A 15,909-nucleotide genomic window follows, 5' to 3' on the forward strand; every position below is an offset into this window, starting at 1 on the left:
TAAGAAGCCATTAAATATTTATGTAATATTAAAGGGATATAGCCACATTATATGCTTAAAAAAAAGACCAAAAAACTGTTTGCTCGTGATAAAATAAGGTTATATACACCAAGCCTTCATTCTTTGTTGGCATTTTTGTGGATAAATAGCTGCAGCGCTGGATGAGATTAGCAAATTTAAACAGCTGTGGCGCCATCTAGCTGCAGTATCGCAGAACTATCATAATGTTTGTTTGCTTAATTAATAAATAAATTGTAAATAATGTCAGACTGAGTCTGACCCTCTGCAACGCCTGACAGTAAAGCAGCAGAGCTGCGTGATGAAGACCAACGTTATTAATTAAATAAACCGATCTACAGCAACTTAAAGAGCAACTCCAACCGGGAAGGTTCTCGCCATTACATTTCAGCGCAGTTGTCAAAATTACGCTGAAATTACACCGTGAGCGTAACGCTGCTATGTACCGTAATGCTCCTAATATCCACTGAGCAGAGCGGCTTCATTGATAACTAAAGTCATATTTCCACATTTTAACAGATTTTTGAGCGCATTGTACCTCATAAAATCAGTCATTAAATACAACGGTGATCATAGGTAAGGAGCACCGTCAATTTTTAAGAAAATTTAAGGATTTTCGCTGAGGAATGGCCAGAGGAGGAGATGTTGTTAGAAAATAGATGTGGAAGTAAATCAGGGCTGATGTTTGACTGTGAGGAGCAGAAAGCTGGAGCTGGATGGATTTTTAACGGTGAGCTTTGGACTCATTGTGTGTTTCTCTGTTTTGGGTCGTGCAGCTGCAGGTGAGGCCACGCCCGTCATCGCCAGCGTCATGTCGCTCGCAGAGCAGCCGGCGGGAAAATCCAAATCGGCAGACAAACCAGCACAACAAAGTACAGAAGCAAAGAGAAAACCTTCATGCGTCTGTGCCACTTATTTTACGTCTGAATTTTAACGTTTTTATTTTCCCACCAACAGGCTCAAAGTCAAAATCCAAGACTTCTGGAAACGTAAGTTAGAAAAATAAACCCAGACGGTGCTACATCTGTGGCTTAAGAGGATAAAAAGGGTTTTAAATGTTTAAAAATGAAGTTGGCTGCTCAGATTCTGGTGTTTTTGTGCAGATGAGCGTCCAGACCGACGCTCCAAAGTCCCATCCTCCTCCTCCTCCTCCTGCTGCTGCTGCTGCTGCTCCTCCTGCTGCCCCCAAGTTGCTGAAGAACAAAGCTCTGCTGTGCAAACCTCTGGTGCAGAACAAAGGCGTTTCCTGTAAGACTCAGACGGTCAGCGTTGAGGCGCAGACGGGTAAGAACCTGACCAACCGCTCCTTCACGCAGCGCCGCGCTAAAGTATTCACCCAGCCTGCACGCTTTCCTCTTTTGTTACATTCTAACAGGTAATTTAGAGGTTTTTTTGTCTTTTTTTGCATTTATTTTGTTCCCCACATGCTTTTTGTTTTCTAGGCAAGGCAAATTTATTTATATAGCAGAATTCAGTACAAGACAATACAAAGTGCTTTACATGATTAAGATATAGCAAAATAATAAAATGTAGATAGAAAATAGAATAAAAGCAAGTAGGGATAAAATGTAGTATCAAAAAGAACATTAAAAACAGTAAAACTGTTTAACTAGAACTGTCAAAGGCAATTTTAAACAGATGTGTTTTTAATCTTGATTTTAAAGAACTCAGGATTTCAGCACTTTTACAGTTTTCTGGAAGTTTGTTCCAGATAATCGGAGCATAGGAACTAAATGCTGCTTCTCCATGTTTATAAAATGTATTTTTTTCTGGAATTTATAACAAACGGCAATAACTGCTTCACTTTATGTATTTAATGCATTTATTAGCTATTCAAAAACAACCAGGTGTATCAAACTAGGGCTGGACGATACAGATAAAAACATATAGATAAAATAGAAATCATTATTTCTATTTTATCGATATCATCTATTTAAGACTGCCTATTCTCTTTAATTATCAATTTCCCTGTCCCAGCCTCTGTATTTTTTAAATGTTTTTTTATTTTTATTTTTTATTTCTGACATTCTGTTTTTTATCCTTTTGTACGGTGACCTTGAGTGTCCAGAAAGGCGCCTTTTAAATAAAATGTATTATTATTATTATTGATCGATATTGATAATTATGAACAAATTCAAAACATATATTTTAAGCGCAGCCCTGGATGTTTTATGCTGTTGCTTACTGACAATTTTTAGATAAAGACACAAACACTGACATCAAACTAAACCCTTTATTCAACCAACTTTTTACCAAAACTACAAGTTTTTAAAAAATAAAAAATAACACGTGATCTCTGAACTCTCTGAAGGGGGCGGAGCTTAGTTCCTGGGTCTGCGTTGTGATTGGTTGTGATGACTGTAATATTAACCTACATGACTAGAATGCAAAAGGAAGGAAAACTGTTATTCTACTGAACTTTTTATTGACCTTTTTTCCCCTATCATCAATATATATTATTGAATTATCATCCAGCCCTTTATATCAAACTCAGATGATGATGATGATGAAAACCTTTGATCCATTAATCTTTCTTTCTTTCTGCAGATGACATGCTTCCTAGAGTCATGGTGGTCCCGGTTCCTGTTCCAGTTTACGTTCCTGTTCCCATGAACATGTACAGCCAGTTCGCCCCCAAACCTCTGAGCCTGCCTTTGCCTGTACGTCAATTCCTCCGCTTTTTGATTTTAGCGCGTTCTTCCTGGATGTTTAAGTCACTCCAGCGCTGCTCGCCGCCGCCACCCACATGAGACGTGTCCTTTTCGCCACAGCTGCCGGTGCCGATGTTCCTGCCCGTCACCATGAACAGCGCCGAGCGCATCGTGGAGACCATCCAGGAGATCAAGCAGAAGATCCCGTCGGATCCATACGAGGCGGAGCTCATCCTGATGGCAGAGATGGTGGCGGAGGGCGACGACGAGCAGAACGGCAACAAGCCGGAGAGCCGCAAAGAAAAGGCGACGGAGAGACAGTCGGAAAGCAAAGAGGTTCCTGCACAGGACGGTGAGAGACGTTTAAACGGTAATCCATGCAGGATAGAGTCTGCTGGAAGGTTCCTGCATCCTTCGGCTCTTTCTTGGTGAATTTCTGCTGTTTCCTTAAGCCGGCTGCGGCATTTCTTTCATACACTGCAAAAAGGGAACTAAAAGTAAGTAAAAATGTCTTGAAATTAGTATATTTTTCTTTGATTTGAGGAGCTAAATAAGACTATTTGCCAATGGAATGAGTATTGTTACCCCTAAAATAAGATAATTAGACATCCTGCACTTGAAATAAGATGACGGAGATGAATTGTTCCTATTTTAAGTGCAAAAATCTTATTCCATTGGCAAATAGTCTTATTTACCTGCTCTAATCAAGGAAAAATACACTAATTTCAAGAAAATTTCACTTAATTCTAGTTCCCTTTTTGCAGTGTACAGCAAAATAAAATGTAAGCAGAGACTTTAAACGTAAACTAAAGGTCTAAAGTGCTCAAAAATAAACAGCAGCAAACATGAGTACAATAAACCCTTGACTGTTTATCTATTTATATGATAAAAACTCAGTATGTGGTGGTTTTTGAAAATATGGCCTCATGCCTTCATGAGATTAAAATGGATATCCAGCTACATTCTTTCTTTTTTATTGCCACAGCAATTTCAGTTTAGAAGGAAATCTATCAAGATGTTGCTCTAGAACAGCTTAAATCTAGGAAATTACAACATAAATCCTAGTTTAATTGAATGCCGCCGTTTAAAGCGGAGCTCTTCATTAGAATGTCGTCTAAAGCAGGGACGCCTTAGCAGCTGTAAAATGTTTCCTCATACTGATAATATTTTTAAACAGAGTTTTGTGCTGTTAAAAACATTACGAATTATGTATGTTTTTAAAAATGTATAGAAAACACCTAATATTAGAGATTTGATGGAGATTAGTTCCTCATTCTCCATCTAACTGTTGTCATACTTCCTAATTTTAGCTGATTTGACTTTAACTTTACTTTAAGTGGACAGAGTTAAATATTTGTCCATTGTGTTACTCAACTCAACCCAGACGCCTCCTCAGGCCAAAAAACATGTTTCACGGACCCCCAACCTGTGGTTCGTGGACCCTTGGGGGTGCGGGGACCGCCGCTTGAGGGCCGCTGGTCTAGACACGCCTGAAGGAATCAATGAAGCCTAAATTTAAACGAAGAATCATGAAGGTGTTGATGTGGAGGGCTCCAGTCTGAACGTCCTGCAGCAGCTGCTGAGCTTTTAGTTAACACGGCTAACTTTACGCCACTGCTGACCAAAAAGCACAAGAAACTCAGTCTTTACTTTAATAAAGGGTTTAGTTTGAATTCAGCGCTTATGTGTATCTGTATCTAAAAACAGGTTGCTAAGCAACAATAAAATGTCCAGGGCTGCACTTAAAATACATGTTTTAAATTTGTTGATAATTATCGATATTGATCAATATGATTTCTGTTTTATTGATATGCTTTATTTTCTATATCGTCCAGCCCTACTGCATCTGTAAAGATAACGCGGTATTTCTGTTCTGACGTAAAATTAAGAATAATTTTTCTCTTTGGATCAAATTGCAGCTCTTTAATCTCAAGTCGGTAACAGATTTTAACGATAAGACAAAATGATTCACACAAAAAAAAAAATTTCTTCTGCTGCTAAAATTAATTTAATCTCATGTAATTTTATTAAACTATAACATAAAGTTGTAGTTTTCAGTTAATCATATTAGCTGCACACAATGTATTTATTTATTTTTCTGCTCATCTCTCCTTTAGAGTCATAATGAGGGTTTATTAAGCTAATAGCAGGTCGTTAGTTGGGCTGTCTGCTCCGGTAGCGCCTTAACAGGACCACCCTAACTGGGGCTGTAGGGGGCGCTCTTAGTTTCCAGACGTCCGGCTGCTGCTCGCCTGACGCTGAACCAACGGCTTCTCCCGTCTTTATTCTCCAGATCACATCAGTAACTATAGCGACGATCTGGACACGGACGACTTGGCCAGTTTCCTGAACAACTGGGAGGAAACCTCGTCCGACGCAGCACTGCGGCTGCCGAGTCGACAGTTCTCCTCCGACAAGCTGAACCCGGTCCTGGACGTCCCCGTCGTGGCGCCCGAGGAGCCGGAGTCCGAGCCGCTGCCGCCTCCGGGCCCGCCTCCCATGGACATCGAAGCCGACTTCTCCATCGGTGAGAACGCCACAGATCTGGAGTCTCTCTGCCGCTTTTCTCCTTCTGACGCTCGGCGCTGTTTCCAGAAACCCTGGAGAGGCTGGCCCGTCTGAGGGAGCACTGCAGCAATTCCCCGAGTCCCACGCCTGCGCCTAAACGGAGACAGGCCCAGAGGAAAGCCAGAGACAAGAGGGTAGGCGAGGAACGCCGTCTGAGCGCGTAGTTTCAGCCGACGCGGCCTCACGGCTCTCTGCTCCGCTTTCAGGGCCGTAAGTCGCAGCGGGCCAAAGCCGCCGAGGAGAGTCCTCCCAGAACCTCCTCCAAGAAGTCCGTGTCTGCGGAGATCCTGAAGCTGAAGAGCCAGTATGGCGTCGACGCGTGGAAGCGCTGGATCCAGTGGAGACAGACCCAGCCCAACCTGGAGCAGCGGCGCTTCGGCTGTAAGTTGCTGCCAGATTATACAATGCTGCACTGTAACTGTGACCATAACCGTTAAAAGTAACATGCAATAATGTACAATAATATGCAACTCATGTAAATTTAATCTCTGGACTATACATATAACTGTATAACTGTTACAATTACTGTAACAAGTGTTTTGCAGTAACTATGTGCAATAATGTGCTGTGGTATATTGTCAACATAAAGGTCATTCATTCCTGCTGCTACCAGATCATACTTCGCTGCTTTATACCTGTAACCATTATAGTAATTACTGCAACCATGCACCATAGATGCAACAATAACTGTAATAACTTATGTGCAATAAGCTATTTATACAAGGTGCTATAACCTGTGCAATAATCCTGTACAAAGTGTATAATAACATATGTGCAATAACCTATGTATACATAGAAGTGTATAGAATTGTATATAGCTGCATAACTGTATCTAACTGATTCTACTTACCTACTTTGGCACCTTCTTCTGACTTTTGACTATTGAGCCGATGGGATAAGTCAATTTCTCCATTGTGAGATCAATAAAGCTTATCTTATCTTATCTTAAGTCTGACCCAAGGCCCGGCGTAGGTACCAGATCGGTTCGGGGGCCGGCGCCTTCTGATGACATCACTACACATGATTGGTTTAACGTTTGCACAATTATGCAAAATATTGTGATTGCTTTGGACAACTTACTAAAGTAATTATAGCGGGGTGTAGGTTTTATTCCACAGCGGGATTGTGGTTTGTAAACGGACAATTTTACAAAGAAAATCTCCGTGGTCCCTGCGCCTCCTGATGACATCACATTATGGCAACGCCACTCAAATAAACTACATAGAGCCCGCGGTCTGCATTTGTAACAAATCAATTTTATTTAGTTAATTTAGCGGTTTCTCATTTTCTCAAAAGCTTCAGGCTTAAAGATGAACATAGAAAAATATGAAATCTCAGCAATTCAAAACAATCAACCCACTTTAATTGATAAAAATGAGGTAAAATATTTAGGTATAATGATTAACAAGGACCACATTGAAAATGACAGAACAAATATTCAAGCCATTTTACAAAAAAAATCAACAAATATTTGACAGTTGGCTCAATTTTTGGAAGAATATTGTCACAATTTCATCTGGATAATAAAAAACATGTGATCAGAAAAAACTACATAGTAATATCAGTAGAAAAAGGAGGAATAAACGTTATTGATTTTAAAGTGATGAATGCCGTGATCAAATTAAAATGGCTGCAGACTTTTATTAAAAATAAAGAGTTTATGGTTTAGTTTCCCTTCACAAAGTTTGTTTGAGTGGAGTTGCCATATAATGACGTCATCGGGAAGAGCAGGCCCGCCCGAGTCGATCTGGTACCTACACCGGCGCCGTTCTGAAGCCGCCCCGGTGTTTTCCCCGCCGTGATCTCCTCTGGCTTGTCCTCAGCGCGCCCCCTGGAGCTGAAGGAGGACCTTCTGAGCTGCACCACGGCTGAACTCAGCTACGGTCTGTGTTGCTTCATCACCGAGGTGAAGCGGCCCGGCGGGGAGCCGTACTCCCCCGACAGCCTGTTCTACCTCTGCCTCGGAATCCAGCAGGTAAAACGCGTCTCCCTGAAAACACGCAGGTGCAGCTCAGCAGATTAAAACCTCACCAATTAAAAGGGTCAGGTGTGTCGTACTAAAGCACCGCAGCTTCAGTTCAGGAAGCCCAGAATGCTTCAGCTCATCTGCGTTTTTGGCTCTGATTTATTTCATCTTCCTCCTAACAGGCTGTAGCTTCTCTCTGTGCTGGAGACCTACTATCCTGCTGTTTGTATGCATCTCTTTAACCGTTTAATAAGAATAAAACAGCAGCATGACGTTTCTCCCCAGATCTTCTGTGACTAAACGCTTCACTTCAAGCAGCTCGGCTCAAACTCCAGTTTTTGTTGGCTTTGGTTCTGCAACACCTGAATCGCCTCCTGCAGACTTACCGTATTTCTCAGACTATAAATTGCATCAGTCAGAATATGTGCCATAAAGAGGAAAAGAAACATATATAAGTCGGACTGGACTATAAGTTGCATTTATTTAGAAATTTATTTCACACAATCCAAGACTAAAAACTGACATTTAATCTGGTAAAGGCAATTTATTCAACCACACAGCTGTATTCACAATAGGCTGAATGATACGGAACATATCTGGGAGGATGAATGGAGTAAATTAGCATAAAAAGACACCAACTCCAACCTGGAAAGTTCTCATCAGAGCATTTCAGTGTAATTACGGCTAAATTAGACCGTGAGCATAACGGTGCTACACACTAAGCTAACCACGACACAGATGTTTCAGAGCAACATAAAGCTGATGTTCATCGTTCATCAGCAAAGTTATAAAACACACAGACAGCAGAGCTGTAAGCTAGCGCTAGCTGCAATTAGCTTCACGGACGGCTCAGTAACAGGTTCTGGTTCCTTAAAGCTGCATCACCCAATGCTTCGCTGCATGAATGAAATTGAAACAGATAAACAACAAACATGTGTTCAGTCTTTATTGTCTATAAGTTAATGTTTTAATTCATTTTTAAGTGCTACAAGAGCAGCACATAGTTTTCACAAACCTAGAGCACCCTCTTGTGGCTACAGACGGTAATGTTTACTCCTTGGTTCATCTTGGTCAGTAGATTAACCATTTAAAGCTGATATATAAGTCACACCTGACTATAAGTCACAGGATCGGCCAAACTATGAAGAAAAGTGGTTTATTGAATCAGAAACCTATAAATGCTGCAGAACGGCTGCTCTAAGACCTTGACAGGTTTTCCTTCCTCTCAATTTTCCACATAATAAGCAGGACTTTGAACAGCCAGGCTCTTTAGCCACGTGGAGGGGAGTCGGTGACTGTAAGGTCAGCAGTCTTCCTTATGGCTGTGTAGACCCTAATGTAACATAAACACCCCCCCCCCCCCCCCCAAAAGCATTCATGGAATTCATATAAGGGGGTTTCACCTTTTAAAATGAAACTATTGAATATTTTAAATTGAAGTTGTATTGAGCTGCACCTGCGAGGGTAACAGAAGCTGTTTAAATGTGTTGTGGGTCTGACAGATTTCTCTCTCTGCAGTATCTGTTTGAAAACGGTCGTGTGGAGAACATCTTCATGGATCGTTTCTACGGAAAGTTCTCCTCAGATTTCACCAACATGCTGAAAGGTTTTGAACCCACCATCACTCGCCGGGGTGAGTGATCTGTCAGGCACACGGCGGTCGGACACGTTGACGTGCGTTGGTTGGGATTCATCGCCGTTTCCTTCTCAGGATACGTGCATTCCCGCGTGGAGGAGGAGTTCCTGTGGGGGTGCAAGCAGCTGGGGGCGTACTCCCCCATCGTCCTCCTCAACACTCTGCTCTTCTTCTGCTGCAAGTACTTCGGCTTCACCACGGTGGAGCAGCACCGCCAGCTGTCCTTCGCCCACGTCATGCGCTGCACCAAAACCAACCCGGACAACACCAAGACCACCTTCCTGCGCTTCTACCCGCCCATTCCCGTAAACGAAGCAGAGTCGGGTATATTTCACCTCAAACACAACTTAACATTTGTTTTTATTAATGCAAAGTTTGATTAAAAACACTAAAAAAGCCTAATTTATGAAAAGCTGCTGCAGAAATCACATGAATATATTTAGTGTAACTGGGAATCGATACCCGTACTTAACGGTACCTATGTTTGGTACTTTGTGTGTTTATGTAGTAATAAATGTTAAAGGAAAATCAGCCGCTCAGTGTCACAGTGATGCGTTTAGGTACAGAAACATGGTACCGTTTGATTTTACGTGAATCGGTACCCGGTAGTACCGACGGGATTTGGTCGGTACCAATAAAAGAACCGAACTCTGTACCCATCCCTAATGGAGCGATGCTGGCTCTCAGATGTCAATTACATAATAATCACTCCCCGATTTTTCATACAGAGTGTGACATTTTTATTTATTGATTTATTTGTTTACAGACATATAAATTTAACACTGACATTTACAAAGATAACCAAAAAGGTGCCGGCTGAACCCACAACTTATGCCAACCCTCCTTTACAAAAACATCTATACATCAATTGTTTTTGTTCCCTTTTCTTTCATATGAAAAAGCTCTTAAAGTTCATTCAGGAGAACATTCCACAACCTTTTAACAGAAATATGCTGCAAAAAGGGAACTAAAAGTAAGTCAAATTTTCTTGAAATGGGTGCATTTGTCTTTGATTTGAGCTGCTAAATACGATTATCTGCCAATGGAATCAGTATTTTTTCCCCTAAAACAAGATAATTAGATATAATGCTCTTGAAATAAGACGATGGAGATGAATTGTTCCTATTTTAAGTGCAATAAATCTTATTCCATTGGCAGATCATTCAAACTCATTTCAAGACAGTTTTATGTGCTTTTAGTTACCTTTTTGCAGTGTGGTGTTAATTTTGACATTTGTTCTGACCAATGGTTTGTTCTAACATTGATAAACAAAAGATGGTTAAAAATAAAAAAATAAAAATCTCACGTTTTAAAATTTGACCAAAGAGGATCATAAAACCTGAAATTTAATTTGTCCTTCAAAACATTCTCTACATTTGGATGAATAAAACTCAAAAAGGAACTGGACGTGATCTGATGGGATGGTGAGAGGAAGCAGTTTGGTCCACGAGTCCAACAGACTTTAGCTGTCTGGGTGGTTCTGATTAGGGCTGAACGATATAAAAAAAACATATTCATAAAATAAAAATCATATTGATCGATATCGATAATTATCAACAAATTCAAAACATAGATCTTAAGTGCAGCGCTGGCCATTTTATGCTGTTGCTTAGCAACCTATTTTTAGATACAGATACAAACAAACTCAAACCTTTTTATTCAATTAACTTTTTACCAAAACTGGAAGTTTTTAACAAATAAAAACAAAACGTGTTCTCTGAACTCTGAAGGGGGCGGAGCTTAGTTCTTGGGTCTGAAGGAAAACTGTTAATCTATTGAACTTTTTATTGACCCTTTTTTTATATATATATAATCGATATACATCTATTGATCAATATATATATATATTGATATTGAATTATTGTCCAGCCCTAGTTCTGATGCACCAGTGGACCAGCCAGTCCACCTAATGCTAATTATGCAGACTCATAGCTGTCATAGACAATGTCAAACGCAAAACTTCTGGAGTTTGACAGACGGGTCGGCTCGGCATTTGTGTACAGAGAGAAGCAGTGACGGAACGCACCTCTAGGGGGCAGCAGTGCCGATGGTTTAACGCTCCTCCTTCCAACAGTTAACGGTACGTTTTAATTTCAGAACCAGAGGGCGTTCCAGCAAAGAAGCGTAAAGAAGAGGAGACTAAAGAGGAAATTCTGGAGATGATGGAGAACACAGACAACCCCCTTCGCTGTCCAGTCAGGCTTTACGAGTTTTACCTCTCAAAGTGGTGAGTGGATAACTAGAGATTAAAATGCAATCTCACCTTTTTTTCTCAAACATTCCTAATACATCAACATGGGTTTTATGCTCCTAATTAAAAAAAAATTAAATTCTTTAATCTGAGTTTTCTAGGACAACCTTTTTCTAAAACACACAATTTATTTTTTGTATTTGGAATAATTTGAGCTATAATTCTTTGTCTATTATCTATTATATTTAGATTGTTTTATACATCCAGTTAAATAAATAAGAACAAATTGCAGTTGACAAAATTCCTAAAGATAAAATTTAAGTGTTTGCTAAAATGTACATAATGTGAATAAATACCACTTGAGCTTCATAGGCTTTTTGTTTTTGTTTGATTTGTAATAAAGTTAACTGACTGAAAAAAAACATCCTCTGAAAACAATCTGGTACTAAAAATGAAAATAAGGGAGGAAGAACCCAAAAGGCAAATAAAAACCTCCTTTGGAAGCCTGGATAATTATGGATTAAAATCACATTAAAAACAATTAAGACGCGGAAAATTCCTTGATCCTGACTCCGTTATTTGTTCCTTTTTTAGCTCGGAGTCGGTGAAGCAGCGCACCAACATGTTCTACCTTCATCCTGAGCGCTGCTGCGTCCCAAACAGCCCGCTGTGGTTCTCCTCGACTCCTCTGGACGACAGCACCATGGAATCCATGCTGATCCGCATCCTCACCGTCAGAGAGCTGCATCTCAGGACCAAGAAAGAGCGGCCGGTGGTTTCTGACCCGCCTTTTATACCCGAAGAGGAGGACGAAGACTCTGACTGATAAAAAAGAACCGAAGTGACCTTTTAGTGGTGTTGCAACTGGTTGTCTAAATGTAAATAAACGTAAACGTTCACTACAACTTGTTCTCGGTAACTCAGAATTAGCAGTGTGCTGAGCGGCAGAAAAGTCCCATTTCCTAAACTCTGTTGAGCAAGAGTTGCACATTTTCAAACGCACACCGTCTCTGCAGACTTTTTACCGCTGCTCAGAAGGATGAAGACACAATGCCGATCGGTTTAATTGTTTCTTGTTGACATGGTTGCTTTCCGTTCCCTTCCACGTGTGTAGAGTCCTTACATTTCAGTGCACGCAAGTCTTCTACGTCTTTTTTTTTTTTTCTTTTTAAAGGGATGTATGTCCACAATGAAGATCTGGAGATATGCAAAAACTAAATACTGATTGGTTTGTTTCCGGCGCCATTGGCCCCAGAACAATAAGCGAAACCATCCATGATCTAGTGATGCCTGTTAGATTTTGATTTTGAAGGTTTGGTGTCCTGCATGTTTTAGATGTGTTCCTGCTCCAAACTAGCTGGTTCAAAATCCTGGGATTATTTCCTGAACTATTCTTTTAGGTTCTGCAAAATTCTGCTCTTGGGATTATGTTTTTAATCAGGTGCTCAAGACCATGAACATCTAAAATATGCAGGGTACTCGTCATAAGTGGCAAGAATTGCCCTCCCCTATATTGTTAGCCTATTTACACCACTGTGAGATTCATTTTGATGTATTATTAAAAAAAGTATTCCAATACTGCAAATTGAAAAGACCATAATGATTAATGGTATTGGGGGTGGGGTGAGAACAATGAGCAATTTGAATGTAACTCAAGTCACTGAAGGAGTGGTGAATTGTGGGTAAAGAGGAAATGCTAACCGGATACACAATACGTCGCTGTTTTTGGTATTATGTTTTTTTTATATATATATTTTTGGGATATTGCCGAATCCAAAAGTAATCCTGGGATCGTAATAATGGGTAACTGCAGCAATTTGTGTATCTTGGTTATTTTAACCATCCTGTCCTTAGATTATAGCTGTCTGTTTTCTATTGTTTGATCTCTTTTTTAATAAAATAATCTCTTAAAAAAGTTGTAATTATGAGCCTGATTTTTTTTAACTCTTTTCTAATGACTGCATTTCCAAGGTATTTTTAGTGGGATTATGAGGACCTAAGAATGTCCCCATAAAACACATTTGCCGCTATTTACGTTTCTGTGCTGCGCTTCGCGTCTTGAGTTTATTGGCGGTTGTCAAACATCTTTTCGTTGCACATTACTGCCACCAACTGGTGAGGAGTGTGGGTCAGAATGGCACTATTTCTAAAGATTCTTATATAATTTATAAATACTAAATCCTCATTATTCCTGTTGATATTAGATGTTTAAATACATTCAACATATTTTTTTTTTTCAATTCTGCAGAATGTCCACCAGGTCAAATTTAACTGAGGGAATAAGCAGGTCAGAAAATGGATGGATGGATTAAGGTTTCTAACCAAATTCCTTCTTTCTTCTTCATACTTCTTACACATCACTACATGTTCTACTGATTCTTCTTGCCCTTAATGCTCACATCTACCTGACATATGTTTCCCTATTTTGAATAGTGTTTTATTTCATCCAGTATGTCCAAATCTATGCTTTGAAATAACTGTTTCCTCTCTTGTTTCTTTTTGCTTTCCTCATTTATCCGACTTTCCGTTGAATCATCTTCCTCTCCTTTCTTTCTTCTACACAAGAAGAAGAAGACGAACGTCACTGCCACGGATTGGCCAACGCGAGGTTGACGCCGATCGGTTCGTTGTTCTGGTCACGTGGTCTTTCGAAATGGAAGTAAAACAAAAATGGCTTGCACTGTTTTTCTTACTCTGGTAAACGGACCTTTCTCTGTTATCTGACACGCACACGTCGGTAAGTGTTGCTCAGCGTGGGGGAAAAAAAGCGGTCTTGGTTTAATGCTTTTCAGCTACGTGACAAATGGAGGACAAAGAAAGTAATTTGTTTGGACTTTGTTGTGGTTAGCATGCTAACGGAGCAGCACAAAGTTAGCTGCACACAGTGCTGGAGTCACTGCAGCCATGTGGATATGGTTATAATGACACTTTGAGCTGCAAAAACAAACTTTTTACTTAAGATAATTGTTCTCATGCCGTGCCTGCACCTTGTTAGACTTTGATGGATTTATACGTAATTTCTACGTCATTGTGCTCAGGTGCAGGTGATGTACAGGTGCACACACCCATTTAAACACACATGTCCACAGTGATGAATGCGGAGAATGCTGGAATAAACGAGTATTATGTTGGGTGTTATGAATGTGAGGTAGGTAGGTTTGGTATATGATACATACAATATGACAATATGCACAGCACTGAAATGGAGAAGAATGAATAAATAACTGATAAGTGGTAGCCAGTAATGGGAGTTTTTATTTTAATTTTATACTGAGTCAGCTGAGGTCTATTTCACAAAAGCTGAATTTGGAAATCCAGGATAAGCGCTAAAGCCAGGCTTGAAGAAGGCCTTGTCTCAATACTCACACCAAACCATTTATATGAAGTGTGCACCTGGTGGAAGTGCACTTAAGGGCTTAACAGGTGACAAGTGTACAACATGTGGAGAATTGGGACAGTGCGGGTTATTTCATCATCGTGTGCCTCTGTGTCATAACAAAAATTATGCATCTTTACTGCTAAAAAGCGATTGTTTTGAGGGAAATAAAGTGCAGGAACCGAAATTTGAGAGGACTGGGCATAACAGAGCGGGTATTGCCACAAATGAGAAATGAATGGCAAATAATATTGTTAAATATATACCCAAAATAAATATAAAATGACAAAAAATATGTTGTTTTGCCTTTCATTAATGATAGCACCTTGATGTGGCTTTTTTGTTACAGAAATTAAGTAAATAAGTTAATAAAGACCTTTGATATTTTTCTTAACTATTTCTTTATTGGATTTTTTTTATACCTTCATTAACAGCTGCTGTGATGTAAAAAAAAAAAAATCAACATAGCAGACAGGAAGCATAACTGGTTGCTTACTTGTTCAGAAACACACTTTCAGATTAAACAAAGTCAATAAATAGACATTACTTGGTGCTTTCAGACATTTTAGAGTGCAAATACGTCAAATAAACTCAACACAGCAGATAGAATAAAGTTAAACCACCTACTACTGTTTCAGTTTTATTAGTAAAAATAACTACCATATTTGTTTTAAGAAACCACAATATTTGATTTAGATCAAATACTTTCACCCGTTGGCTCAAAACGTCACATGCAGCAATGACAAAAATAATTAATAAATAATTCAAAAATAAAATTCAGAATTCATAAATAATTCAAAAATAAAAGTAACAAAAATAATTTCCCCCTGGGATCATTAAAGTAAGTCTGAGTCTGAATTATGGGTAAGACACGTCAGTGAAGCCCGAATCAATGAAAAAACACAGTTGTATCGAAACAATGCCCACATGGATAATAAAAAGGCTAATAATGGTATAGGCTACCATGATAATTTTAAAATAATTATATTTACTGAATACCAGTGTTTAGCCGTTGTATTTTAATGCTAGCTGATGAAAAAATACCAAAACACACAGATAAAGAAACAGAATCACTGACAAAACTCATTGGTTTCTGATCAGTGTGAACAGATAAGGCACCGGGATGAACTAAGCCTGGCTGTCAGCCTGGTCAGGAGCAGGCTAGCTGCGATGGTAACTGATGTGTTTTTGTGAAACCGAGTCCAGGCTAAATTAATTCAGGGTATCAAGAAAATCCCGGCTTAATCTTCTGTCTTGGTTTTGTGAAATAGGCCTCTGTTCACTAGAGAGATGGCTTGTGAGAGGAACTGGAAACTGTTCCTGAGTCTGTTGGTTTTGGCATACGGTGCTCCGTAGGTGGAGAAGTTGGAACGTTTAAGATGGATCTCCGCTGATGTTTCTTGCTCGTTTCCTGGCTTTGGAAATGTAAGACAAGATAACATAAGAAAATACCTTTGTTATCCTGCAATGGGGGAAATTTGGATGTGACAGTGGTAAAAATGC

General features: G+C 39.7%; 2 protein-coding genes across 3 annotated transcripts in view; both read left to right on the top strand.

The window, feature by feature from the left end:
* Positions 1–12,945, top strand: part of zmym4 (zinc finger, MYM-type 4) — a 30,229-nt gene extending 17,284 nt beyond the window's left edge. Inside the window, exons 14-26 of the mRNA XM_036145747.1 lie at positions 795–890; positions 976–1,007; positions 1,122–1,302; positions 2,566–2,678; positions 2,790–3,021; positions 4,963–5,196; positions 5,265–5,371; positions 5,444–5,618; positions 7,061–7,212; positions 8,722–8,836; positions 8,915–9,163; positions 10,937–11,066; positions 11,625–12,945. Coding sequence (XP_036001640.1) covers positions 795–890; positions 976–1,007; positions 1,122–1,302; positions 2,566–2,678; positions 2,790–3,021; positions 4,963–5,196; positions 5,265–5,371; positions 5,444–5,618; positions 7,061–7,212; positions 8,722–8,836; positions 8,915–9,163; positions 10,937–11,066; positions 11,625–11,856 — 2,048 coding nt within the window. The 3' untranslated portion in view covers positions 11,857–12,945. The remainder of the gene's footprint in view (positions 1–794; positions 891–975; positions 1,008–1,121; positions 1,303–2,565; positions 2,679–2,789; positions 3,022–4,962; positions 5,197–5,264; positions 5,372–5,443; positions 5,619–7,060; positions 7,213–8,721; positions 8,837–8,914; positions 9,164–10,936; positions 11,067–11,624) is intronic.
* Positions 12,946–13,671: 726 nt separating this feature from the next.
* LOC105923535 overlaps positions 13,672–15,909 on the top strand; it is a 50,073-nt gene continuing 47,835 nt past the window's right edge. For both annotated transcript variants that reach the window (XM_021314944.2, XM_036145748.1), the window contains exon 1: positions 13,672–13,767. The gene's annotated coding sequence lies outside the window, so the exon portion shown is untranslated. The remainder of the gene's footprint in view (positions 13,768–15,909) is intronic.

Source organism: Fundulus heteroclitus, chromosome 13 (genome assembly GCF_011125445.2).
Source record: "Fundulus heteroclitus isolate FHET01 chromosome 13, MU-UCD_Fhet_4.1, whole genome shotgun sequence".
NCBI classification, from domain to species: domain Eukaryota; kingdom Metazoa; phylum Chordata; class Actinopteri; order Cyprinodontiformes; family Fundulidae; genus Fundulus; species Fundulus heteroclitus.